This window comes from Hyperolius riggenbachi, chromosome 7, assembly GCF_040937935.1.
Source record: "Hyperolius riggenbachi isolate aHypRig1 chromosome 7, aHypRig1.pri, whole genome shotgun sequence".
Taxonomy (NCBI): Eukaryota; Metazoa; Chordata; class Amphibia; order Anura; family Hyperoliidae; genus Hyperolius; species Hyperolius riggenbachi.
Genome location: NC_090652.1, coordinates 164888356 through 164915239, shown reverse-complemented (window position 1 = coordinate 164915239; position 26884 = coordinate 164888356). Strand labels below are relative to the sequence as shown.

Genomic DNA, 26884 nt, shown 5'->3' with positions numbered 1-26884 from the left:
GCCGTGCTGTGATCCCGGAATAGGAAGCCTGCGGGTCCTCTCTGCGCATGTGCAGGCTTCCTGGCCTCTTCCTCCCCTCAGCATTGTTATAATTTACGTAGGCCTCAGTTAGTTGGTTTGAGTTTAGGTAAAAGGCTTGGTGTGCAGAATATACCTTTAAGACGGGTTTCTCGTAGAAGAGATGATGCTAGCAGTTACCAGTTACCATGTCCCGAACATGTCCCTGGTGCAAGGCCACAGGCCTAAACTGCCCCAGACCTATGGTCGACAGAAAGGTAAACATTACAAGCATGTGAACTGCAATATGAGGCGCGGCAGAGGGAGGGGAAAGAAGCCAGGAAGTCTGCGCATGCGCAGAGAGGGCCCGCAGGCTTCCTGTTCCGGGTCACAGCGTGACTTTATGTTAGAGTTGCTGATTAAAATGTAATTTATAGCGGCCAGCCCGGGAGCAGGAGCGCTTACATACGGCGCCGGTGAGTATATACTCTTTAGCAAATAGCCGTGGGTATGTTTATATGCATACCCACAGCGTCTGCTCAGGGTCACTTTGAAAATGCTATGTGCAGAATCTGAAAATGCTATGTGCAGAATCGGTTTGTGCTCAGCATGTTTTGTCCTATTTGGGTGATATCCCAGAAAGAGACCTTGCGGTCTTAGAAAATAATTTTATGTAAGAAAGTAGATTGACAACTTTATTACAAATATTTGAGACCTTTGGCGTTTGCATCTTTTAATCAATTTTTGTATGGTTTATATGCTATTTACTGCAATTGCAATTTTTCTGCCATTTTCACTGGAATGTACAGACTACATTCCAGTATTATTCTGAAGAATAGAAAAAAATAGTAAAAAGAAAGTTTCATCTCACTTTAAGAGGAAGCCCCCCAACATTTTCTAGTATTCTAAGCCATCTGCTCACTGCAAGATCCCAGCTTTATTTTCCAGAGTGAAACACACTGATTGCCGGCTACCCCACAGAGATTACAGGAATTGTTTGGATCAGGCAGGTATGGTTATTCTCTTTATTTCAGATAAATAATGATTAGTGCACTAACAGTGCACTTATAACTTAAATCCAATGCCAATTTACAAGAGCTGAGTACTCTGACAGGCTCACTTTAATATATGTTGCATTATACAATAATGCAATACAATAACATTTCTATAGCGCTTTTCTCCCATAGGACTCAAAGCGCTTAGGCTCTCTCAGATTCAGTAATTAGTAGGATGAAGTATTCACACAACAAAAGTTATATTTCTGCAAATGCCAGACTGAACAGGTGGGTTTTCAGTCTGGATTTAAACACGTCCAGGGATGGGGCTGTCCTGATCTGTTGAGGTAAGGAGTTCCAAAACGTAGGGGCAGCATGACAGAAGGCTCTGGGACCAAAAGTTTCCAAGTGGACTCTGGGTATGACTAGATTATTAGAACCTGTGGATCTGAGAATGCGGGGATTGCTACGCAACTGTAACATATCTTTGATGTATCCAGGGCATGGATTAATCAGGGGTTTAAATGTCAGTAGGCCGATCTTGAATAGGACCCTCCATTCTATAGGTAGCCAGTGAAGGGAATGCAGGACTGGCATTATGTGGCAGTGACGGGGTTGGTTGGTTAGCAGTCTGGCAGCAGTATTCTGTATATATTATATTTTATACTCGCCTGTATATAAGAATGTGATAAAATTATTCATAAGAAAATGACTAGCAGAAAGACATAGTTAGTCCACACAGTATAATATATAAAGTAACACATCAGAGAAGCAGACAAATGAATGTGTCATGCATTTTGACATAATTTACGAATGTGAAAATCTTTTTGTATTACTGGCACATGTAAAGGAGTGAAAATCAACACTTGAGGTAATAGTTATATTTGAAAATAAATATCTGTTAAAAGTCACAAATCATTTACACCACTTATTTTCCCATAAAGCACTCCTCTACTGCTCTGCTTAACATATATATCTTTACAGGATACATGAGGCTTAGTAAAGTATTTCAGCTTAATGCTTGGAATACACGGGTCGATTCTGAGCCATTTAGAGGGCTCGATAGATAATTTCCGACATGTCCGATCTCGCGCCTGATCGTTTCCGCACTCGATTCTACATGGAGGACAATGGGAAAAGATAAGACAAACGAATGGTAGATAAGGGAATCGCCTGCAGAATTGAGCGTGGAAAACGATCAGGCGCGAAATCGAGCGGCAAAATCGACCCGTGTATTTCCAGCATTACTTATCTGAGGCTTCTTCCAGCCCCTAGAAGTTTCTGTGTCCCAGGCCACTATGGAAAGGACAGCGGACGACTGGGTTACTGCGGAACTAGGCCTAGGGACACAGACTTCTAGGGGCTGTAAGAAGCCCAAGGTAAGTAAAGCTGCAATACTTTACTACGCCTCATGTAACCTTTAAAAGTTCATCAACCACAGTACTCCTCCTGGAATAGTGGAAGACTGAAGATCTCTGCACACATACAGAGATCTGTGGGGAGAGAGACTACTTTCATTCAGATGCTCAGATTACTCATTCTGACTTCACTGCACTTTCACAGAAGACAATGGCTGACAACTAGCGTGGTTAAAGCTAAACAAAGTGAAACCAAAACAAGTGGCTAGCCAGATCTCACTTGTGGGGTCTCCAGTAGATTTGAAGTAACCTGTGCTCCCTTGAAAGTTTCTAATCCGTTAGCATACACCTTTACATACCTGCAAAATGTCCAGATCATGCAAATACTGACTGACTCTTAATGGGTTTGAATAGAGCCATTAATTTTGCAGTCCTCATTCCCCCTCCTAATCCCTATGTTTTGCCAATGACCTACCACTGTTAAAGGAAGCCTTGGGCCCCATACACACGCTCAACAAATGTATTTTAAATGCACACTTATCAAACAACTTTTGTTGTTGAAACAACCAAACAAAAGTTGTTTGCTATTGTTCAAACAACTGATAAGATGCATCTCAAATCAATCCAACTGTTGTATAGATTTGATTGAACAATAGCAAACAACTTTTTTTGGTTGTTTCAACAACAAAAGTTATTTGATAATTGTGCATTTAAAAGACTTTCGTTGAGCGTGTGTATGAGGCTTTACTCACAGATCTTGTATATTACTAACCACAACCAAATGAAAGCCTGAATTTAAGTTTCCCAGAATATGAGACTCCTGTGTGACCCGCTAGAAATGTGAAGGTGCACACAGCACTGAAAGTCACCTGCCGTACCAGTTCAGAAAGCATTAAATGAACACCAATTGACTTTAAAATGCTAATAAAGACTTAGCTCAATATATTCCACCAATAATAGAATTATCACTTTTGGATTGACATCTTAACATGTTTCCTGGTTGATACATTTTTGACTCTTGGAATGGCTCATACTCAACTTTATGAAAACAAACAATGTGAGCAGTTCAAGCACTTATTGAATATTTAACTGTTGGAACTGATTTTTATCAACAGATAGACTCTGCAAGTAGGTGATGCTCTTCTCTTCTGTGAAAGATTGTGCTTTTAATGCGTGCACTACATCCATCTGGTGATTGTGGTGGATCTGAGCGCCATGCAAGTGCACAGTTGTCTCGCCACCAACACTCATGTGGCCACCCTTAAAAGTGACCTTTTCATTTTTTTTTTACACATAAAGTACACTGAAACTTGTGAAACAAAAGATAGTGGGGCCACACTTTTCATGTTACAAGCAATGTGCAACTATTAAGATATGTGACATTCTTATAAATTGGAATAGAGAAAGAAGACTGATGTTCCGTACCTTGATCATCAGCTGAATAAACATTTTATCTGCCTCATTCTATCGGACCTATTACGATACTGCAGAGAAAAATGTTTGTGAAAGGTTTTGTACAGCAGTGGTACTGCTTATCTCTAAAGTTTTGTATACGCTCTAGACTGAACTTGACCAAGGCATCCACTCAGTTACTGTAACATCAAAAAGCTTCCCCCTCCCGAGGTGAGTCCCCCCCAGGGGAACTTTTTGATGTTACAGGTTTTCTTTAAGTTAAGGACACATGGATCAACCTGCAGCCTGATTATCATCTGACTTTAGTCTGTTGGATAATAATCAGGCATGTGTACGCGTGTAAACAACTTGACGAGCGACTGATAACAGGCAGTTTGCCCGATACAACTGTCAGATCTATGTTGGTCTGATACCATGCAGTTGGTGAGAAGTTGTTTAAAAGACTTGTACTGGTTTTGAATGTGTAGTCCATCATTCCTCTTGCGTGCGCAGTATATTAATTGAGTTGGTTGTTTAGCCGCCTAGGCGTGTCGACATGCAGGTTGTGTGGTCATCAGGTTGTGTGGTTTGTCGTGTTGTTGTGTGCATGTTGGACGTGTGTTAGAGCCTTTAAGTCCCACACACACTCAACAGCGGTCTTTTATGCAGCACAATTATCAAACAACTTTTGTTGTGAAACAAGTTGAAACTGCCAAAAAAAGTTGCTTGCTATTGTTCACACAACATCTTGTCAGTTGTCTGAACAACAGCAAGCAACTTTTTTTGGGTTGTTTCACAACAAAAGTTGTTTGATAATTGTGCTGCATAAAATACTGCTGTTGAGCGTGTGTATGGGGCTTTAGATTCTAAAGCTAAGTACACACAGACCAACCTGCAGCCTGATTATCATCTGACTTTAGTCTGTTGGACGATAATCAGGTATGTGTACGTGTGCAAACAACTTTATGAGCAACTGATAACAGGCGGTTTGATCAATTCAACTGTTGGATCTATGTTGGTCTGATATTTGTGTCTTGGTAACCATCATACATTTTATTCATCATGTTAATTTTATCACTGTCATTACCAATTCTATAATTTGCTTTTGTATCATTCGTTGTATTTTGTCACTAATTATGTATCTTGTATTTTGGTGTATAGCATTGTCTGTATTATTATGTACCCCATGTTTGTTTATTACTTTGTACAGCGCCACGGAATATGTTGGCGCTTTATAAATCAATAATAATAATAATATCATGTAGTTGGTGCGTGTATACAAGTTGTTTGAAAGACTTGTACTTGTTTTGTATGTGTAGTCTGTCAATCCTCTTGCATGTGTAGTATGTTAATTGAGGTGGTTGTTTAGCTGTCTAGGCGTGTGGACATACAGGTCATGTGGTTCGTCAGGTTGTGTGGTTGTGTGCATGTTGGAAATGTGTATGAGACTTAAGACTTAGAACCTACTGTGTGTACAAATGTCCCCCAGGGTGAGCATGCTATATCTTTAAGAAAAAGACCAAGGGCATTGTTCCCACCGGAAGGTCTTCTCTCTTCCATAGCAACAGAATTAATCTACTGGTGGTAGCCTAAGGACATGTCTGTATGTGCTCGTGCCCAGAACACTTGCACTAGGGATTGGATATCGATTCCAACAGGTGACAAAAAAAAGTGTACATAGCATAAGTCCCTGTATCTGGCAAAGGGCACAGTTGTTTACCATGAAAAGTGTAAATACAGTACGTTGTTTCACAATTCTGACTAGTTCCTTATGTGTGGAAAAAGAGAAATGGTCGCTTTGGTACTGTAACTAAAATTAGGATGCACACCATGCAAGCACCTCAAAAAGACACATACAAACTGGAATGCAATATATAGTTCTATGTTCTCTTTCAATTTATTTACACTAAGTGCAGTTGCTCTGTTGTTATCCTGTTAGAGCTACAGATGTAATAACAGCAGAAAGCTATAATGTAACATGTTACAGTCCTGTATTATAAAATGATGGTCTTAACTGGATGATATTCTTCCTCTTCTCCATGTTGCTGTACAAATCATATTTCCCAAATGTAAGGGCAAACATCGACATCCTGGAGTCCTGGATTTGAAGATTTTGATACAACATAACAGAAAAAAATCTGTTATACAAAATTTTTGTAACTGAAGTTTTTTGGTGGTGATGAAAAACATTTGCTTGCAAAGGTGCTTCATTAAACAAAAATGAGAAGCATTTACTCAAGGCCAAATGTACTTGTTTCCTCCACAGCTGTTAACATCTTTTCAAAGAGCATGGAAAACGAAGGATATGGTGGAAGATCTAATCGATTGAAGCATGTATGGGCTCTGTAAGAAAACAAAATAAAACTGTTATCTCTTATATTGTGCTATAGACATAATATATCTTTTTGAGATGCTACTGTGCTGCTGTCTACCAGTTGGTTGATCCAGTCACATGATGTCAGAATCATTAAGAGTGTGAAAGAATAGTCTGTGTTCTGTGAAAAAAACGATGGTCGCTGGTAGCTGTGGAATGATCAAGGGTCAGCCCCAGGATGGGTGAGGCTTGCATTTGCTGCCAATCACCAACTTATAATCAATTCCATAGTCTTGACTAGTGATCACCATCTAAAAGGTGGCAAAATTATTCTTGTGAAGAGATGGGATGTTCCTCATTGCATCGTTATAAATTGCATGTCATTTTTTAGTGTTAAAAATGAGAACCTTAAGTTTGTATTTTTAATGTCACTTTATAAATAGGTTTCTTACTTTGTTTTACAAACAATATTAGCAATCCACACTAATTATCTAAAGTTTCCTTTTATTTCATTTAATGAAAATAACTAAGAGTGAAGCAGTAGTTATATACAAAACCCAATGTGAGTGCAGAGTTTGCTATCAAGCAGCAGAAGTCTGCTACCTTGTGTGGCTCACTATGGGCCAAAGTAACAGTGCAACAAGACCTTTTTTCCATAAATCTATAGCAGGCCTAAAGTAGTTCTTAAAATTTGATTCTACCATATTTGTGTAATTGTTTACTAATACAAAGCCCTGCCAAAGATTATATATTCAGTCTGCTAACCCTTATACACTTACAAATTAGTTCACCCAAAACAATTGCGCAAGACTGTTTTTGGTGCCTAGGCAAAGTGATTGCAGATGTCCCCCATTGGTGGCTCATTAGCAATTGGGAATGATAGAAAATCATGCTTGATCCCTATTGTTATATATGGCCACAGGAACCTGCAGCTCGCTCCTGGTGGTTCTTCCTCCTCTATATAGCCAAACATGTTGATCAGCACATAGCTGAACACGCCGGACAGTGTGTTTGTAAGGGGGAAGGCCACTGAAACCATCAAAAATAAACATTTTCCAAATTTGACTACAAGAGTAATGTCTAAGCAGTAACGCAGAAAGTAAAAAAATCAAAAAATCTATCCCTGCTCCTCTTCATTAACAGCACATTTTTATTGCTGTCTGTCACATGTGGAAAGGAATCCATTCACTTACAGCACCAATGTCAACTGTCACTGGGAGTCGATGTGAGAAGAAATCTCATCAACTGTGAAAAAGATATCAGCAGAACAGCATTAAAAATATACATGGACTCTTATGTTTTCTGTCTCTATCCAAAACTATAAAAACAAAAGTTTTGTGTACAATTTCATTTTTTTAGACAGCAGGGAGAGATCAGAGCGCTTCCCAAGACAGGCTGCATCTTGATGACTAACAGTATAAGTGTGCAGAGCCTAATTATAGACAGAATACACATTTTGCATTCAAAACAGATGCACCAAATTAACAGTGATGGAAGATGTTAGCGTCCAAATACAGTTTGCATGCAGAGTGCTTCGCACTGGACCCCTCCACCATGACGAGGCCACCCCCCTGGAAGGGACCCTGACCTCTAACTAGTTAGCAAACAAGCTTAGTGTGAACCTGGGGCTGGGAGCTGCTGGCCATAAAATGGTTTACACATTTTTTAGACAACGGGCAAAGATGACAATTTTGTTGCTAACCATCACTAAACAAGTAAAACAGTGGGCTTTCTATCAGGGGCGTAACTAGAAATCACTAGGCCCCCCAGCAAAACTTTAGATGCCCTCTCTCCCCTTGCTTTCTGCACAGATAAACTGAGAACCAATGTTCTTCAATTGGCTGGTGCACACCTGAATGTGTTTTCCCCATGCAGATAAACAGAGACAATGTGAGCTGTGCTTCACTGCTGTCTATCAATTACATTAGCTTCTGTGATAAAATGTGCATATTTTCACACATACAGACATGGTGTGCAGAGAACGCATACAAAAAACGGACAGACAAGTGTGCCCCCAGTCTCAGCTTATTACACCCACTCTGTCCACCTCTGACGGAGCAGAACTGGCTCTGCAGACTTCTCCAGCATCACTACAGTACACAGCACTTGGAAGGGGTAGATAGGTTGGGGACTGGGCGCTGGACACAAGAGCCTGCTGCACTCTGAATAGGTACTGTCTACAAATCTTTATCTGCAAAACTGTATGATTTCTTATCAGCGGCTGAGCAAATGCAGTCACTAGAACAGTCAGTCAAGGAGCAGAAAGCCATTTCTCTCTGTGCCTTTAGCTGTCAGTCTCTCAGGACACGGAAAACAAACTTCTCCACCCTTGGGGTCCCCTCCCGCTTCTGGGCCCCCTGCAGCTGCATCCTTTGCAGGGTCTATTGTTACGCCCCTGCTCTCTACTGTGTTACCTACGTGAACATATTGATGAAATAACCCCACCCAAATGGAGCCTTGTGCAAATCATATGTAATTTTGGCTAACCTTGATTGTAATGCAATTGCACTGATAGCAATGGCAGAGATCTTGTGAAGAACTTACTTTATAGGTATTACCAGTGGTACATTTATACTCAAAACATTCTCCTACCATTGGCAATCTCCACTGACCCAAGGAAGGCATTAAATTAAGCAAATTGAAGCCTCTGGTTGCTGGTTAATTAAACTGCTGCCAACTAATTGATCAGCTGCTGCCTTTGATTGTCTTGATTTATTTTCTTTAGTTTTTAATAACGTGCATGTTAGGAGAATTTCCTTCTCATGACTAGTAAATATACTGCAGCTCTGAACCACTGCACATGTGCTAGGCATGAAGGCATTAAGCTAATGTTGCTATTTGTATTTAGGGGAAATGTACGGCACCATTTTTTACTACTGGTGGGATTGGCAAAAAATATTTTGAGTTCAGGTGGATTTGTATCCAAGCAGTGCATTTTCTTATACAGAAGTTCTGAACCCGTGGATTCTAACCTATTTTTTCATACCCACAACTGCACATACCATGTATACCTAAATATAAGCTGTTCCGAGTATAAGCCAACTTTACCCCCTCAAAAAGTGAAATAAAAAGTGACCTGAATATAACGTGAATTCCAGTATAAGCTGAACACACAGTGTTGGTCCAGATGGTTGGATCTTGGAGAACCTGTTTCGGATAAAACTATTTGCTCTGATATATTTGATTAGATCCTATCGATCTTTGCGACATTATATTATACTGCCTCTACCGAGGTTTATAAAAAACGTTGTGCAAAATATTTCTCCCATTTTGCATTTGTCCAAGGGACAGATAGTTATATTGTGACAAACATTCTCCATTTTCTATATACCAGCTGAAGGTACGGTTATATCACCCATTTTCGCACTGTGACATGTAGGTGTTTTTATACCAATAAATGGTATCATCCTGATTCAAAATTTCTTGCTTATACCTATTATAATACAATTTTTTGTGTGTGTATATACCCTCCTTCCCACACTCCTGAGGAAGTAAACGTATCTCATGAAATGCACGCATCGAGCCAAGTGCTCAGCCCTATACAAGCATACGAGTGTTGTCAATTTATACTAATAATCTCAGTACAATTTATACGGAAGGGTGGGTTTGTCACACCTCTGGAGATTTCTGAGAAATCATATATATTACCCACATGGGGTTTATATTGATAATATGGGTATGATATGCAAAACTGACATTTATTGTGTCTTTCTTTTAAATTGTTTGTTGTATATGTTGTGGCCAAAGCCAGAAGTTGGCCAAAGGGAGAACTGGATGGCCATTTCTCAAAACGGCAAATGTAGTTGTAACATCACCAGCCAAAGTCCAACATTGGCAGGCCAATGTGCAAAATGGATTTCCTGTCATTTCACTATTTGCCTGGTGTCATGTCACCTTCTTGGACATGACAGAATCTGGAAAGTTGGGAAGGTTAGGGTTAGGCAGAGTAGAGGATGAGGTTAGTGGGAGGTACAGAAGAGGGGAGGATAATAATAGACACAGGAGAGAGGAGGTCAATTTTAAGCAGAGGAGAGAGTAGGTTAGTTAGTTAGGTTAGGAGGGTGAAGGTTAGTGTTATATTAGTGTTATGCGACCTGCATAGGCCTGCAGGTCGCATATTCGAAAGAAAACAATTTTTTTGGTAACCTTACCAGCCAAGGTACAATGTTTTCTCTTATATTTGACCTTGGCCACATCTCTTGGTCACGTCCCACACAGGGAAATATTTTAGAGTTGTTTTTTTTTAAACTAAAGTTTTTTCATTAAACCATTTGCTCTAAATAAGTAGGGAGTTAAATATTACCCCTTTATCTATTTACCTAGGGGATGAACATCTGGCGGTCCACTTACTTTAAAAGAGGATGCCAAAATTCCCTCATAGGTCACTGTCCAGGACCTACTTTCAAATGCATGGGTATGCAAAAATACATAGAGCTTTTGTTAGCTTTTAGCTATTGTTATGATAATGAATCAGAAAGATATGTAGCCCACTGGCACACAGAGAAACTGACAGGGAACTGAGATAAAGCATTGAATGCAAATAATCACTCCAGGCAGCCACAATAGAACATCACATTGCATGAATAGAGGGATAAGAAGTGGGCACAGGAATAACTTGTCCCCTTGGTTTGACTTTATGTACACCAATAAAAGTTACTCCTTTACTAACTTTTTATCCCTCTATTCATGCAGCTTTAGCTATTGCAACATAAAATTATTGCTGGGAATAACAGAATTAAATAATATACAATGACACAGTGACATTGACAGTGAAGGACAGACACAGACAGTAAGCAGACCTAGATAGTGGATAGTGATTTTTTTGGAAAATTTGGCATCATACTGAATTATGCCTGTCACAGCTATCTCACGAAAGTAACCCAACAGTATAATAATAATATTCCATATTAGTTCACAGTAAATGTATATTAAATAAACGCTAACCCTCTGCTGAAGATTTCAGTAATCCATCATATAAAGAGAAAAAATTAAGAGCAAACTTATAATTACTTCTGTTTGCTGAAAGTCAGGTCTTTTGGTTGGAGATAACGTTCAAAAGTTTTTGTGTCTGTGCTGAAATCATTGATAGATAGACCTAAACTGAAGATGAGTGTCTATTTAAAATATTCTAAGCTTTTGCTTTCACATACCAAAAAGAAAGTCATTTTGTCATTTAATTTGTGCCAAGAACATGATACACCTGCAGGGGTTGCCATAGTGGAGGTGGTCTGTCCAACACAACTAAAGTGGTGGAAATCTGTTCCCGAGAAGCCCGGATCTTTCACTTCATAGATTAATAACTGGTGTGAATGTTGCATTCCTGTGGTAAAGTGAATGAACTCTCATTTCTGCAGAAGTACCTTGGCAGAGCTGTGATTTTCCCCCACTTCTCAACACAGAAACGCCTTGGTCCGTTGCTGCCTCTGAGGGAAGCAAAACCTTCATATGGTATACTGGAAGTACCTGTAACAAACTGCAAAAACAAAAAGAGTGTAAAAAAAAACCTCATTTAAACATTTATAGATTATAGATTACAAAGGAGTAAATTCTGAAACTTACACTGGCAGCCATATTTAGGAAATTTTGCCACCACAGTATAGTATGAGCCCAGCTGGACTTATATTGTTTCAATGGATTGTTCTACTAAACCTTCACACTACATAGCAGGCAAGATTGCCTACAAATTACAAAACTAGATTGCCACATGTGTGGCTATGACTAGGCACAAAGGTTTCATCATTTTACCAAAACACTCAATATTGCAGTAAAATAAACTATAATGTATACAAAGCTCTAAAATGGTGTTTCTGCTCATATGTACTCAAAATAACAGAGAATGAGGCTTCAATCAATAAGGTAATATACCTCCATCTTTAATTTGCTTTTACTCCAACATACACGTTATCAACTGCTTCTGTTAGCATTGCAGATTTTACTCTGCAGCAGCCATTCACCAGAGGCATCTGTGGAGGGAGCTAAAGATCAGGGTGATGGCAAGAAGACCCTCCAATCTGAAAGATTTGGAGCTCATTGCTAAAGATGAATGGGCAAAATTACCTGTGGAGACATGCAAAAAGCTGGTCTGCAATTATAGGATGCGTTTGATTGCTGCACTAGCCAATAATGGCTTTTCTATTGATTATTGAGAAGGGTATGAATAATTTTGGACTGGACATTTTTTGCTAAAATGTAAATAAAAGCTGAGAAATGTTTTTTTTCCTTCACAATAATGCCTCCTGTACATTGTCTTATTATCTTTTGGGAGACGCCTATGTCATTTCCCTTAAAAAAAAAATTACTTGCTAGTTGAATAAAAGTAATTTTATGTCAAAATTTGCCAGGGGTATGAATAATTATGGACAGCACTGTACATTGTTCATTAAGGCTACTTGCACACCAAGACGTTGCGTTAGGTGCTACGTTAAGGTCGCATAACGTGCACCTAACACAACGTATGGTGCTGCAAGTGAGGACGGTAGAGTGAGCCGCGTCAGGCGGCTCGATTCCTATAATGTCTCCCAGAGTGGCGCTGATTGGCCAGCGGGACCACGTGATGCGGAGCGAGACACTCCGCATCACGTGGTCCCGCCGGCCAATCAGCGGCCGCCAGTGCAGTGAATATTAAGTAGCCATGTGCGCGGCTACTGTAGCTGGCTCTCCCCGCCTCCTCTCCGCCCCCACTGCGCATGTGCAAACAGTCTAACGCGGCTATAGCCGCTGTAACGCCGTAGCATGCTGCACTTTCCGGAGAACGTGCAGCGTTACATGTAACGCAACGTGGGCTGTGTGAACAGCCCACTTGTGTTGCATTGCTGTGCGTTGGGGAAGCGTTACAGGCGCACTAACGTGCGCCTGTAACGTCTTAGTGTGTAAGCAGCCTTAAGCTTGTATAGGCAGTGGAGAAAGTTTCTGACAGACTACTTAAGCGGAGCCTGGAACAGATTATAGCTTGTTTACTATTAGTATAAATAAAGTGTAACACCTTATGCAACACCTAATATTGGGGTTGATATACCTGTATCTAAAAAAATACTATACAATAATGTGAGTATGATGCATATTTGAACAAAACCTTATTTTAAGTCATTTCAAGCACACTCATATATAAATACACTACCATTTTAACATAAGTCTTGTAAGGCAATTTTTTTTCTGGTAATTACCTGTAGCAAACGGAGACGCTGTTCATTATTAAACCTTTCAACAGCTGCCCAAAACCATCGAATGACAATATGATTGTCATGGTAGCCTGAGAACAATTAAAAGATAAGAAAAGTTAGATTCAGTTTGTTGGCAACAGCTTCATTATTAAAGCATTTTTTGTTGGATTTCCTTAAAGGACCACTACAGCAAAAAAAAGAAAAAAAGTAAGCAGCTAAAATCTGTCAGAACCGACTAGTCCACTAGTGTTTTCTTTGTTTTAAAAAGCTTTCCCTGAACGGCAGTTGTTCAGTCCAATTGCCAAAATAGTGTGCAAGCAAGTAGGGAGGATGACTGGTGTCTTGCTATTTTAGCTTTTACCCTTCCCTCCTTCCCAAACTTACTTTTATCCTTCCCTCTTTCTCACACTCACTTTTACCCTTCCCCTTTTCCGCAGACTCCGTTTTACCCTACCCTCCTCCCCACACCCACTTTCACTCTTCCCCACACTCACTTTTACCCCCTTCCTACACTCACTTTTACCCTCTTCCTACACTCACTTTTACCCTTCCCCCACACTCACTTTTAGCCTACCCTCCTCCCCACAATCACTTTTTACCCTACCGTCTTACCCGTCCCTTTTCCCCCACACTCACATTTACCCTACCCTCCTCCCCACACCCACTTTCACTCTTCCCCACACTCACTTTTACCCCCTTCCTACACTCACTTTTACCCTTCCCCCACACTCACTTTTACCCTACCCTCCTCCCCACACTCACTTTTACCCTACCCTCCTCCCCACAATCACTTTTACCCTACCGTCTTACCCGTCCCCTTTCCCCCACACTCACATTTACCATACCCTCCTCCCCAAACTCTCTTTTACCCTACCATCCTCTGGCCAGAGCGTCTCAGTCATCCTCACAGCTGCCACCCAGTGTCCACACAGACAGAAAGCATGCTGTTTTACAAATTACATACACCAGGTGGCAGCAGTTAGAAAGGATGCAGATGACTGCTTCTCTTCGGCATCCTGTTTAGTTCAGCAACGCTACTTTCAGCATCTCAAACTTGAACTCTGTGCAGTCAGATGGGCACGGCATGACTCAGCACTGCCTGTGTCCTGGTAGCGGTGACATTCCAGAGCTGAGCTCTGTACAGAGACATCACTAGCCTGGTAACTAGCAACATGTTCTGTTGTTATGGAGGGGAGTGGAGTGATGATGTGGCAAAAACTTTGGCTGGATCTCAAGCAAGATGTTCTGGCATTTCGGCTCTCTTGCTGAAGCATTGAGGAGGGTCACGGTACACGTGCAAGATTCTGGGCAGAAGCAGCTCTGCTCGGCTACCTCGGCTTTACTTTCTATGCTCATATTACTGATAATTGATCTGTTGTCCAGAGAACAGGTCACATATGTCTGAGTAAGGCCTTGTTTCCATCTGTGCGCTTCTGTCCGCTTTTCAGCAACATGTATCAATCTGTAACATTGATGTGCTGATAAAAAGCGGATAGAAGCGGACAGATGGAAATAAGGCCTAACACATAGCCAAGGGGGGGGGGGGGGGGGATGCTGAGACCATTTAGAGGCTGATGAAGATGTCAAACAAACCAGTATACCTACAGTAGTGCAGGTATTTTGTATGTACCTATCCAGATGACTGTTAATAGTGTTTGTAAACAATGTGCAGTCTGAGGTTCCTCATATCTTGTAAAAGAGCAAAGTTCGTAAAGATTTGCACATGTATTTTTGATCAGTGGTGTTTTAATGTGGCATATATATGTTAGAACTACCATTACTTCATGCTCACATCTTTTCCTACCTCTCTTGAATTGTGTAAAGCATTAGGTATGTGTTGAATAAGCACAGTTATGTTTTAGAATGCATTTCACATTACATTTTCTGAATAAATGACTCCTGTAATAAAACAGTGGATCTCCATTCACCAGTCATTCATGTAGAAAACCAGAAAAGCGAAGGAAATGCGCTTGCAAAACTTTTACTTTTCTTCTGAATGTAAAATACAAAAATACAAATCAGTGGTATCTGGACTGCATAGATTCCTATTGCTCACATTTACAACACTTATAAAGCATAGCTAAAACATTCACCTCCTCTGTACTCTGTGTTGATTCTCCAGTCCCCTAGATCAATCTCAGCCGTCCCGGCAATAACCAGCTCCAGCTCCCTTGCATCAAACACAGAAACCAAACGAGCATCGGCCACCTGAGGCAAAGAAACACAAATGATAGAAAACACTTCCAAGATAATGGGCACCACTTTTTACACTTCATAATATAGTCTAATGAAGTTCATGGGTATCTATGTCCGCCGTCTGCATCCACGTCAGCCATAGTGCGCATGACTGTGAATATAGCATAATAATATAGCATAATTCTTTATATGTATTATTGATGTTCAACTTGAATGTCCAGTTCTCATATGTTACCTAGTCCTGTGTAGGCACAGCTTTGTTTGTATGTAGGCATATGCTCTTGCATTAGTAAACATCAATAAAATCAGTTCAAGGTGCCCTGTCTACTTCTTGCCACCATCCGCTTCTGGCATCCTTTACGTCCAGAGCTGCAGACTGCATTGGTATCAGGAAGCACAGTGCATGGCCCAGGAACATAAAGGCACTCTGCTTGCTAAACTGTCACAGGTTTTATTTAGATTTAGGCTTCAAAACAGAATACATAGAGATTGCATCAGAGAGTTATTTTTTGTGAAAAATGTTTACATATGCATTTTTAAAGGTTAAAAATATTGTAGCGTTTTGGTTTCAGGTCTATACGGAATATCAAACATAACATTATGTAGGATAACCCGCAGAAGGAAGTTTCTTCATTTACTTTAATACAAAAGCAACTTGATTGGAGGCAACTAGTGCAAGAAGGCCAGCTATCATTCCCTTCTTTATATTGAGGGAATATCTAATCTTTACTACACAGAAGTAAAATAAAATACCCTTTCTAGTTACCAAGATCGCCAGTCCTACTAAAGGGAGCTCTACACAAATATAAACTCTAAGGGCCCTTTTCCACTGGCAATCGCAATCACAAATCACAAACGCCAGCGACTGCGATTTTTCATTAATTCTGTTATGCGATTGCGATTTGTGATTTTCATTTGCATTGCATTATCACTGTAAAAATCGCTCCAGCAAGCGATTGCGATTTGCGATTAGCGATTTCCAAATCGAATCACTGTAGTGGAAAATACTTCTCGTGATTTCTATGATAAAGTAACAACTCTAGCAATTTAAAAATCACTAGCGATTTGCGATTTTGCGATTCAGCAATCACAATCGCTCTAGTGGAAAAGGGCCCTAAGGGCCTGTACACACTGAAAAACGCAGGCAAAAACGCAAGCGCATGCGTTTTTAAAGTGCCTGTAGTTTTAAAAACGCATGCGCTTTTGCGCGTTTGCGTTTTTCTTGTAATTGCTGATTGGCTAAAGAATCCTTAGTTTTTTTTCTAGTTTACATTTCAACAGGAATCAGGACATTGCAGAGTCTTCTGGTATACTGACTTCTGAAAAACGCAGGCAAAAACGCAAGCGCATGCGTTTTTAATGCGTTTTTCATGCGCTGCGCTTAAAAAAGCGCAGCAGGCACTGCGTTTGCGTTTTTTTAAAAACGCATCGCACCAGTGTGTACAAGTCATCACGATTTTCATTCTTTTTCAAAAGACCTTGCGTTTTTAAAAACGCAACGCAAGCGCAGCAGTGTGTACAGGCCTAGTCTGGAAAAATTCCAGATTTTAAAAGGACTCAGAGCTCAAAATATTAAAAAGATTTATACATACCTGGGACTTCCTCCAGCCCCATCCGTTCGGATCGCTCCCATGCCGCCGTCCTCCACTGTCTGCAGCTTCGGGTACTGGGTTCCCGCACTTCCGTCAATCGGATCCACTCTACCCAGGATAAGTGTGCCCTCTACGTATCTCTCCAGCGACTGCTGGAGACGTAATTGACGGGGCCCGGTTCCCGAAGCTGCGGGAAGCAGAGGATGGTGGCGTGGGAACGTTCCGAGCGGATGGGGCTGGAGGAAGCCCCAGGTATGTTTAAATCTTTTTTAATATTTTGAGCTCCGGTATACTTTAAAATAAATGTAACTTTTTAAACATAGTTATTTCTATGCTAATTGTAATGCTTAACCTCCTTGCCGGTTATTTTTTTTTATTAAACGCAGCTAGCACTTTGTTAGCTGCGTGCATATTACGATCACTGCTGCCGCCCCCCCCCCCCCCCCTCCAGACCCCTTACGCAGCCTGGCCAATCCGTACCAGGCAGCGCTGAGGGGTGGATCGGGATTCCCTCTGACGTCCATGACGTCGATGACATCATCCCGCCCCGTCGCCATGGCGACCGGGGAAGCCCAGCAGGAAATCCCGTTCTGAACGGGATTTCCTGCGTACTCTGATCGCCGGAGGCGATCGGAGTGTGTGGGGGATGCCGCTGCTCAGCGGCTATCATGTAGCAAGCCCTGGGCTCACTACATGATTAAAAAAAAAAAAAAAAAGTGCTGCGCTGCCCCCTTGCCGCAGGAATTGGACCGGCAAGGGGGTTAACCAATGTATTTGTAAGTAAGAATAAAAAAAAACTCTAATACATATTATACTGAAAAAAGATATGAACATAACATGGATATTCAATAACCACCTGCAAAAACTTACATACTGTATACTTAACTGTACATTTTGTTAATTCATGGGCAGCCATTCATAAAGATAAGTTTAGTAAAGAATAGTGAATTGAGACTTATTAGTTATTATTTAAAATACCTATCATTCTAAATTCTCCCACACAGTGGCCTAGCAATAGGGGATGCAGAGGTTGTTTGCAACTGCACCAGGGCCCCTGGACCTAAGAGGCCCACAAGAGACCCCCTCCTTCAGCCACTGTATTAGCTCTACATTTGTGTTATACTGGCAGGGCCGGATTATCCCACTAATCATTCCAAGCACCTGATTGGGGCCCTGTCGGAGTCTAAAGGGCCCCATCAGCATGTAATCCTTCCCTGGTACACTAGCTGCTGGCTCCTAATACCAGCAAGGCTCCTGTGGTCCTGCTGCTGGTGGTGGGAAGGGCAATAGATAACGGAGCTGCTTGTTTTTTTAACTTCTAAAGTTGTGCTCCCCACTTCAGTTATTGGTTTAGCCCTTAGATGCCGCTGAGCTGTTGCTGTGTGTTGCCAGGCAACAGCAGGAAGCCGGGTTCTGCTCTAACGGAAGCAGCCCTGGCTTGGCTTCCTGCAAGATTGCATTGCCTGTCTCTGCTCTGGCTGTTTCCCCCGAACTATATTCCCTCTCCTCCCATCACAGGCACATGAGCTTCAGCATGAATCAGGAGAGGAGAGCAGGCAGCAGGCTTTCTATCAACTCCAGCGTCTTTTCAGAGGGCCATCTCTGAAACTGTCTCATGTTACTCCTCCCTGCATGAGCCTCCTCTCCAGTCCCAGGCAGCTAGCTGGCAGGGATCTCCCAGTCATCATCTGCAAAGGGGTAGAGAAATCTAAGTTATGACTTTTAATATGGTTTGATTATTTCACAAAGCTTTTCTCTTGACTCACTCTGTGTGTTGTGTTGTGAAAGGCTGTGTGTTGTGGTGTGTCAGGCAGTGTCTGTGTGTTGTGCTGTGTCAGGCAGTGTCTGTGTGTTGTGCTGTGGCTGTGTGTTGTGCTGTGTCAGGCAGTGTCTGTGTGTTGTGCTGTGTCAGGCAGTGTCTGTGTGTTGTGCTGTGTGTCAGGCAGTGTCTGTGTATTGTGCTGTGTCAGACAGTGTCTGTGTGTTGTGCTGTGTCAGACAGTGTCTGTGTGTTGTGCTGTGTCAGGCAGTGTCTGTGTGTTGTGCTGTGTGTCAGGCAGTGTCTGTGTGTTGTGGTGTGTCTGTGTGTTGCTTTGTGTCTGTGTGTTGTGGTGTGTCAGGCAGTGTCTGTGTGTTGAGGTGTGTCATGCAGTGTCTGTGTGTTGTGGTGTGTCAGGCAGTGTCTGTGTGTTGCGGTGTGTCTGTGTGTTGTGGTGTGTCAGGCAGTGTCTGTGTGCTGTGGTGTGTCAGGCAGTGTCTGTGTGTTGTGGTGTGTCTGTGTGTTGTGCTGTGTCAGGCAGTGTCTGTGTGTTGTGTTGTGCTCTGTCAGGCAGTTTCTGTGTGTTGTGCTGTGTCAGGCAGTGTCTGTGTGTTGTGCTGTGTCAGGCAGTGTCTGTGTGTTGTGGTGTGTCAGGCAGTGTCTGTGTGTTGTGGTGTGTCTGTGTGTTGCGGTGTGTCAGGCAGTGTCTGTGTGCTGTGGTGTGTCAGGCAGTGTCTGTGTGTTGTGGTGTGTCTGTGTGTTGTGCTGTGTCAGGCAGTGTCTGTGTGCTGTGTTGTGCTGTGTCAGGCAGTGTCTGTGTGTTGTGCTGTGTCAGGCAGTGTCTGTGTGTTGTGCTGTGTCAGGCAGTTTCTGTGTGTTGTGCTGTGTCAGGCAGTGTCTGTGTGTTGTGGTGTGTCAGGCAGTGTCTGTGTGTTGTGGTGTGTCGGTGTGTTGTGGTGGGTCAGGCAGTGTCTGTGTGTTTTGTGAGGGAGAGGGATGAGGTGAATAAAGGGGACATGGGGGCTACGAGGTGGCACAGGGACTACAGTGTGGAAACAGGGGGAACAGAGTAGCACAGGTGGAACAGAGGGGCACTAGGGGATGCACAGGGGGAACAGAGTGGACACGGGGGGGCCCAGATCTGCCATATTGCTTAGGGCCCCATTTGGCCTTAATCCGGCTCTGTATACTGGTAATGATCCCCGCTATCTGTGCTTTGAATAGTGCTAATAATTAAATTGTTCCTCTTCCCTGCTTACACCACTCTTCTACCGCAGCTGTCCTAGCAGGTTCTGGTGCTTCCTATCAGTTGTTAAATGTAAAGTGCTTGAGGGGACCCAATTTCTTATAGAAATACTACAGTCACTGTGACTGCCTAACAAATGTATAAACTTACTTCATAAAAGCCTCTCACAAGACTTTCAGTCTGCTGGACAACCCCTCTTTCAATTCTCCATTTCACCATTTTTTCAATATATTCTTTTTTGTTCTTCTCGGTTACAGGTATATTTGCACCTCCTGGCTTCAGCTCTCTCTCTGTAATCTTTTCAAGCAAGAATATCACTTTTAAGTATACACATTAAGGCTTTTCTTTCTCACATGCATTTTCTTTTTTGGCACAGCAATTACACAACAGAAACCACACAGAAGAGAAATGCAATGTACAAACTAAATTGCAAAAATTATGTTTTGTAAAATATAAATAAAAACAAAATGCAAAAAAAAAACAAAAAAAAAGGACAAATCATATACACCCTAACTGAAAATAGAAGAAAGACAGCTTTGCATATGTTGAATCTTATAGTTTTACAAAAAAATATGTGCTCAATTTTGATTTGACTCCAACAACACGTACGAACGTACAAATGGTCGATCACCATATAAAATAAATGGCATACAGTTGGGAACCTCAATCTAAACAAGAAAAGGGGAGCGCTCCATGGTGCATTCACTTCAAAAAACTTTTATTGCGCATAATCAAAACATACTCACAAGAATAATCGCTTGTCAGCGGAGCTGCCCTTCCGCTTATTACCCAGGCGGCCGAGTCCGGTCTCCGGTGTTGATGGAGCTCGTCTCGCAAGGGGATGGGCGGGGCTTACTCCGGGCGTGCCTGATACGTCATTACGCGCCACACGGCGCCTCCGTCAGATGTCAGATGCATGTGACGAAGGCGCCATCAACACTGGAGACCGCGCTGCTTGCCACAGTCAGAGCGGACTCAGCCGCCTGGGTAAAAAGCGGAAGGGCAACTCCGCTGACAAGCGATTATTCTTTCTCATCTTGTGAGTATGTTTTTATTATGCGCAATAAATGTTTTTTGAAGTTAATGCACCATGGAGCGCTCCCCTTTTCTTGTTTAGATTGCTGCAAAATCCCCTAATCAAGGAGCAGAGCCATGCAAGATCTTTTAAAAGACTGAGAGGACTCCTAGAATAGTGTGGGACTGCAGTAGTGTGAGCGCAAGACCTTTGTTCGGAGTTGGGAACCTCAGACTTGGAGAAGGACTTAAGGTGACCACTAATGGTCCAATTTCTAGCAAAAAATCACTAGAGCGATCAGAAATTCTGATTGGAATGGTTGTAAATAATCTCCATTGGTGGACACAATCGATTATGAATGAGTGAAAAAAATGTAGTCCGAATGAATTTTCGTCGAACCAAAATTTTGATTTTCTTGTTGGTTGTGATACATAGGAAGCAAAGATTGGTTCGTTGATGGTGTAGTGAACGATGTATTACAATATTTCACTTCCGATCAGAATTTCTGATCACTCGAACGATTTTTCGCTAGAAATTGGACGATTAGTGGCCAGCTTTAGGAATACTGGTTGATAACAAGTTAGGTAATCGTATAAATTGCCAAGCAGCAGTAGCTAAAGCAAATAAAATGGTGTGATGCATAAATAGGGAAATAATATCTTGAGATGCTAGTATACTACTTCATCTGTATAAATCACTTCTGATGGGATACAGTTTTGGGCACCACACTATAGAAAGGACATTGACCATATAGAACAGGTACAAAGACGGGCAACTAAATTAATCAGAGGGATGGAAGAGCTCACTTACCAAGAAAGGTTGGACAAACTGGACTTATTTAACTTGGAAAAAGGCGACTGAGAGGTGACCTGATTAATATGTATAAGTACATCAGAGGGCAATACAAAAGTTTGGCAGATGAGCTTTTTGTACCTAGGGTTGTACAACAGGAACAGGGGACATGATCTGCGTATGGAGGAAAAACATTTCCCTTTTAAGGCTAATTGGCCCAGGCCTTGTAAGGTTATTCACTTTCCCCTCAATCAACTAGGATATGTGCAGATTCAAGATGGTGTTTTGTTTTGTTTTTTACTTATTTATCATTTTATTTTTTTTCTTGGTAGGACTTGATGGACGGATGTCTTTTTTCAACCAATCTAATTATGTAACACAATTCAAAGACATTAGTACTTTACAGGTTGGTGCTCTCTGTAAATGTTTGGGAATTGAGGAAAGCGAAATATTGCCCTAGTTTTTTCTGTCATAGGCTTTCAGCTTCTTAGCCCTTCAGTTTATACAAATCTTTTCTTTTTGTCTTTGTGAATTAGTCTAAGCAGAACTTTGTGTGTTTTTTTGGTAATCTGTAACTGAACTGTTTCTCTGTATAATTTCTTTCAGCCTTTTACACACGGAATCATTCAAATCCACATTGATAACACTTATAAATGCGAATTCCCTGAAATAGCTGTAAGCAAGCAGAATAAGTGATTCTGTTTAGTTAAGGGCTATAGGCGTGCTATAAAACAGAGTTCCCAGATACATACTTGACTCCCAGAGACAAAAAAGGACCTGCATTAGTATTGCCAATATTTCCTTTTGTACATTAACTTTATTTTACTGTATAGCTGTACATCAATACAGCCATTTTACTGCTGTACTGATTTCACACTTCCCAATACAAGTGTCATATTCTGTTACCTTACAAATACAGAAATGCTGGCATTTCAAAGTTATGCATATCACAAGTGATGTTCAGTAATGTTTATACATTTTTTTTGTAAATAGGTACCCTTATAAAATTTCAGCAGAAGTGCAGTTTTAACACACTTTTCTGTTATGCTCATCAGTTGTACCCACAAACTGACCTCAGGACAACTGTAACGAACAGGATATGTAAGCTGCCATATTTATTTCCTTTTAAAGTGGGCCTGAACTCTTGCACAGGACAGAAGGAACACAGAGAAATGCACCCTGAATGTATTTAGAGAGTTTTGCCTGTTCCCCCTTAGTTGTGTCTAATCACAAGTTGTAATTTGATCCTCTCCTGTGTCACATGACTGCCTATGGCAGATAAACAGATAAGCCCAGTTGAAAGCACAGGCTGTAAACAATACATATGCTTCCATGAATCAGGAAGTAGAAACTGTGCAAATTTATTTTCGGATTTGTATCCGCTATAACAAATACATGTTATTTGTTTAAAGGTTATTATGCTGTTGTGTATCTTTTAGAGCAGAGAGGAGTTCTGAGTTCAGGTTCACTTTAAACAATACTGGTTGCCTGGCTAGCCCACTGATCATCTGTCTCTAATACTTTTAGCCATAGACTCTAAACAAGCATGCAGCAGATCAGGTGTTTTTGACTTTACTGTCAGATCTGACAAGATTAGCTGCATGCTTTTTTCTGTTGTGATTTTACACTACTGCAGCCAAATAGATCAGCAGTGCTGTGAGATGACTGGTATTGTTTAAAGAGACTCTGAAGCGAGTCTAAAAGCATGTTATTACTGTAAAGCACTATAGATAGTGCTAAACTGCCGCATCCCCGCGGCAAAACGAGGGGTTTATACCCCCCCAAATCCCCTTTGCAAAATCCACGAGTTTTTTGGTCGTGGATTTTGCTGCTCATGGAGACAGAGCTTTGGGCAGTAGCTCTGCCTCCATGTGCGTCAATCGCCACGTGCATCTCCGCCTCTCCCCGCCACTCTCTGTGAAGGCAGATTGAGAGGGGCGGGGAGAAGCAGCAATCAACGGGGATTGACGCGTTAAGAGGCAGAGCTACAGCGCTAAGCTCTGCCTTATCAGGAAGCGCTCCCCTGAGTTTGTAGAGGGGATTTGGGGGGTATAAACCCCTCGTTTTGCTGCGGGGATGCGGCGGTTTAGCACTATCTATAGTGCTTTACAGTAATAACATGCTTTTAGACTCGCTTTAAATGGAAATAAACATGGAAGCCTCCACAGTCTTCTCACTTCAGTTGTCCTTTAAGGCTTATAATTTTTTTATTTTTCTATTTACAGCAGTGTTTATTCTGCAATAAAGTATACAATAAGTGTATAAAAGTATTAATACACATCTCAACTTACAGAGGAACTAAACTCAGAAATTCCTCTCTGCTCTAAAAGATTAGCCACAACTTTATAGAGAAAAAATATAATATTTTATGGAAATGCCTAAAAAAAATTAGTTTTACTAGGTGTTTTACTAGGATTCACTTTTGCTGAAAGTGTTAAAGGTACACTTAAGCCAGGAATAAAAAAAATCACTTTTACTTTCCTGGGGCTCCTACCAGCCCCATCCAGACGTCCCATGCCCTTGCAGTCACTCACGGAGGGCATGGGATGTCTGGAGGAGGCTGGTAGAAGCCCCAGGATTTGGAAGAGGGACGGACACCATGACACGGGACATGTAATGTATAAATGCACACATTGCATACACATTTATACATTAGGGAAACAGCGAGGTGGATTTCGCCGCATTCATCGCTCATCCCGATATTGTTTGCCGTTACCGTTGTGCACTCGACCGACCATGACGGCCCGACATCTTGCAGCATGTCAGACCAATATGGTCGATCGGCCGCCAAGTCGCCCGATACTTTGAGACCCTTCCACTGGGACGCCGTCTCAGATCCATCCCCGCCAAGACCACTAGGCGCATGAACACCTTCTTCCCCCAAGCAGTCCTCTTGTTGAACTCACTGAACTCAAAACTCCCCCCCCCCCCCCCCGGCCTACATCCCGGGGACACTCTAGCCCCAGGCATCCCCCCTCTCAGCTGTAGACTCTGACTGAAACATGGACTCCCACAGCAGCAATCCCCTCCCCCCCCCTCCCCCCAGGACTCTAACTGAATTGAAACTAATATGCCTAAATGTATGTATGTCCTGCTTGCCTTCGCTATGTTTGCAAACATGTGTTGTTATATGTTCCTGACTCACTCTTGCCATGTGAACCACAAGCAATTCCGGGTACACCACTTGGTGTGCTTGGCGATAATAAAGATGATTCTGATTCTGATGTATGGCCACCTTAAGACTGACTGGTAAACAATAGTTTTGCTGTTGGACAACAATTGAAAACAATTAGATGTCAAAAAAATGTGTTCGATTGCTGTCTGGTTGCTTTGTAATCTGTACTGTTGAAATTTCATAAGAAGAATTACATTTAAAGCCATTATTTCACCATAAAACGGTTACTTAAAATGAAATAATCACACTGAAAAGGTTTGATAAAATTAGTAAATCTTAAAAAAAAGTTACCTACCTGCCCAAACACTTCTTCATTAACAGTAAACGTAAGGTCCAGAATATCATGGATATCATTGTCCTTCATCCACTGTAGGCTCTGATGGAACTCCTCATCCAGATACTCCAAATCACTTAAATCACAAAGTCTATAAAAATAGAATATTGAAACACTAAATATTCTTCCCTTGGAATAAATCAGTTGCTTTGGACTATAAAAATATAGTGCATGTACACAACAAGGCAGCCTTTGTAATATTAACTGTTAAGAGGCACTGTGACTACATATAGTAAAAAGTAACACATTAATTTTCCTGGTTTCAGCAACAGAAACACTTCCTATATCTACATATTGCTATATAATGGTATGTAACCCCGCCCACCCAGTGACATTTAGCCTAGGCTATGATGTCATGAAGCCTTCTCCTCCCAGTGCACTTGTGGAAACCAAGTGTTGTTTCTGCTCACTTTGTATCAAAAAAAAAATTCCACAGTGATGCTCCTTGCGAGCAGTTGAAATGTTGCCACCTGTGATACATTTAAAAATGTAAATCACAGTGAGGAATGACTTTGCAATGGGCAAATATTAACTAAATAATAAAATGAATATTCTAAAATATAAGCAATTTTAATCATTAAGGTACATTCAGTAGAGTTCCTCTCTAAGAAAAATCTACTTTTAGTAAAGGAGGTGAAATTTCTGAGACATTATGACTTTCCAGGCTGTATATTTCTGCTTAGTCTCTGATGGTATTTATAGAAGTTTCTTAGCATGAGATTACATTAGGCAGCAGAAAAAGTCAGAATAGCATAGGTGTGTCATTCCAGGATATGTAAATTGGCTGTCAGCATTGACCACTACATATAATAATTCATAACATCAGTCATTAATACAACACTAATTCCATACAGACAACATCATGCACTATGCAGTAAAAGTTCATCAAAAATTGTCAAATGTGTCACGCAATACAGATACCTATGGTAACTGCCTGACGCTGTCATGGAACCAATGTTGTATTTCCCAATGATGTTGTTCTTTGTACATTTTGTAAGGTATAGAATCATTCTCATATCTTACAAGGTGCGAATGGTTTGATTCATTTTTTACATATTTTATGGGATGCTGATCCAGAAAAGTATTGAAAACTGGTGGTCTGGCTTTTCACTGATTCACCGCCTGCATGCTAGCTCCAGGTTTATGGCATCAGAAAATATTAACACCAAAGGATCATGATGACAGTCAAGCAACTAGCATTTTTATAGAATAAGTCATCATGGCAGTCCACTTAATCCTTAGTTTCTTTAAGGCCTTAAACTTCACTTGCATGCTGTGTGGCCCTGCGTTACTCTTCAGCGCTGCTTCCCCACCACAAGGGCCATGCAAGCCTATGGAGACTTGCACAGTTCATGCAATAAGACGGGGTGTGCCGGAAGTATCCAAATCGCTGCATTGACTACAAAAAGGCTGCAGTTGGTTACCACACCATCTGTGCCTAACACACGGATTATGCATTAATGTAAGTCAATGGGCGATGCAGCAAGTGTCCACAATGGGAGTACAGTGCGACGTGGATACGCGGACCGACGGGAATCCCAATGACGTACTTCCTGCCC

General features: G+C 41.5%; 1 protein-coding gene and 1 long non-coding RNA gene across 6 annotated transcripts in view; one reads left to right on the top strand and one right to left on the bottom strand.

The window, feature by feature from the left end:
- Positions 1–5615: 5615 nt before the first annotated feature.
- HECW2 (HECT, C2 and WW domain containing E3 ubiquitin protein ligase 2) overlaps positions 5616–26884 on the bottom strand; it is a 262291-nt gene continuing 241022 nt past the window's right edge. For both annotated transcript variants that reach the window (XM_068244844.1, XM_068244845.1), the window contains 6 exons: positions 25287–25416; positions 20160–20306; positions 15310–15424; positions 13220–13305; positions 11417–11529; positions 5616–6085 (listed from right to left, as the gene is read on the bottom strand). In XM_068244844.1, coding sequence (XP_068100945.1) covers positions 5974–6085; positions 11417–11529; positions 13220–13305; positions 15310–15424; positions 20160–20306; positions 25287–25416 — 703 coding nt within the window. In that variant the 3' untranslated portion in view covers positions 5616–5973. The remainder of the gene's footprint in view (positions 6086–11416; positions 11530–13219; positions 13306–15309; positions 15425–20159; positions 20307–25286; positions 25417–26884) is intronic.
- LOC137524697 (uncharacterized) overlaps positions 18408–26884 on the top strand; it is a 43135-nt gene continuing 34658 nt past the window's right edge. For all 4 annotated transcript variants that reach the window (XR_011022764.1, XR_011022762.1, XR_011022761.1 and 1 more), the window contains exons 1-2: positions 18408–18702; positions 22149–22222. This is a non-coding gene — a long non-coding RNA (uncharacterized lncRNA). The remainder of the gene's footprint in view (positions 18703–22148; positions 22223–26884) is intronic.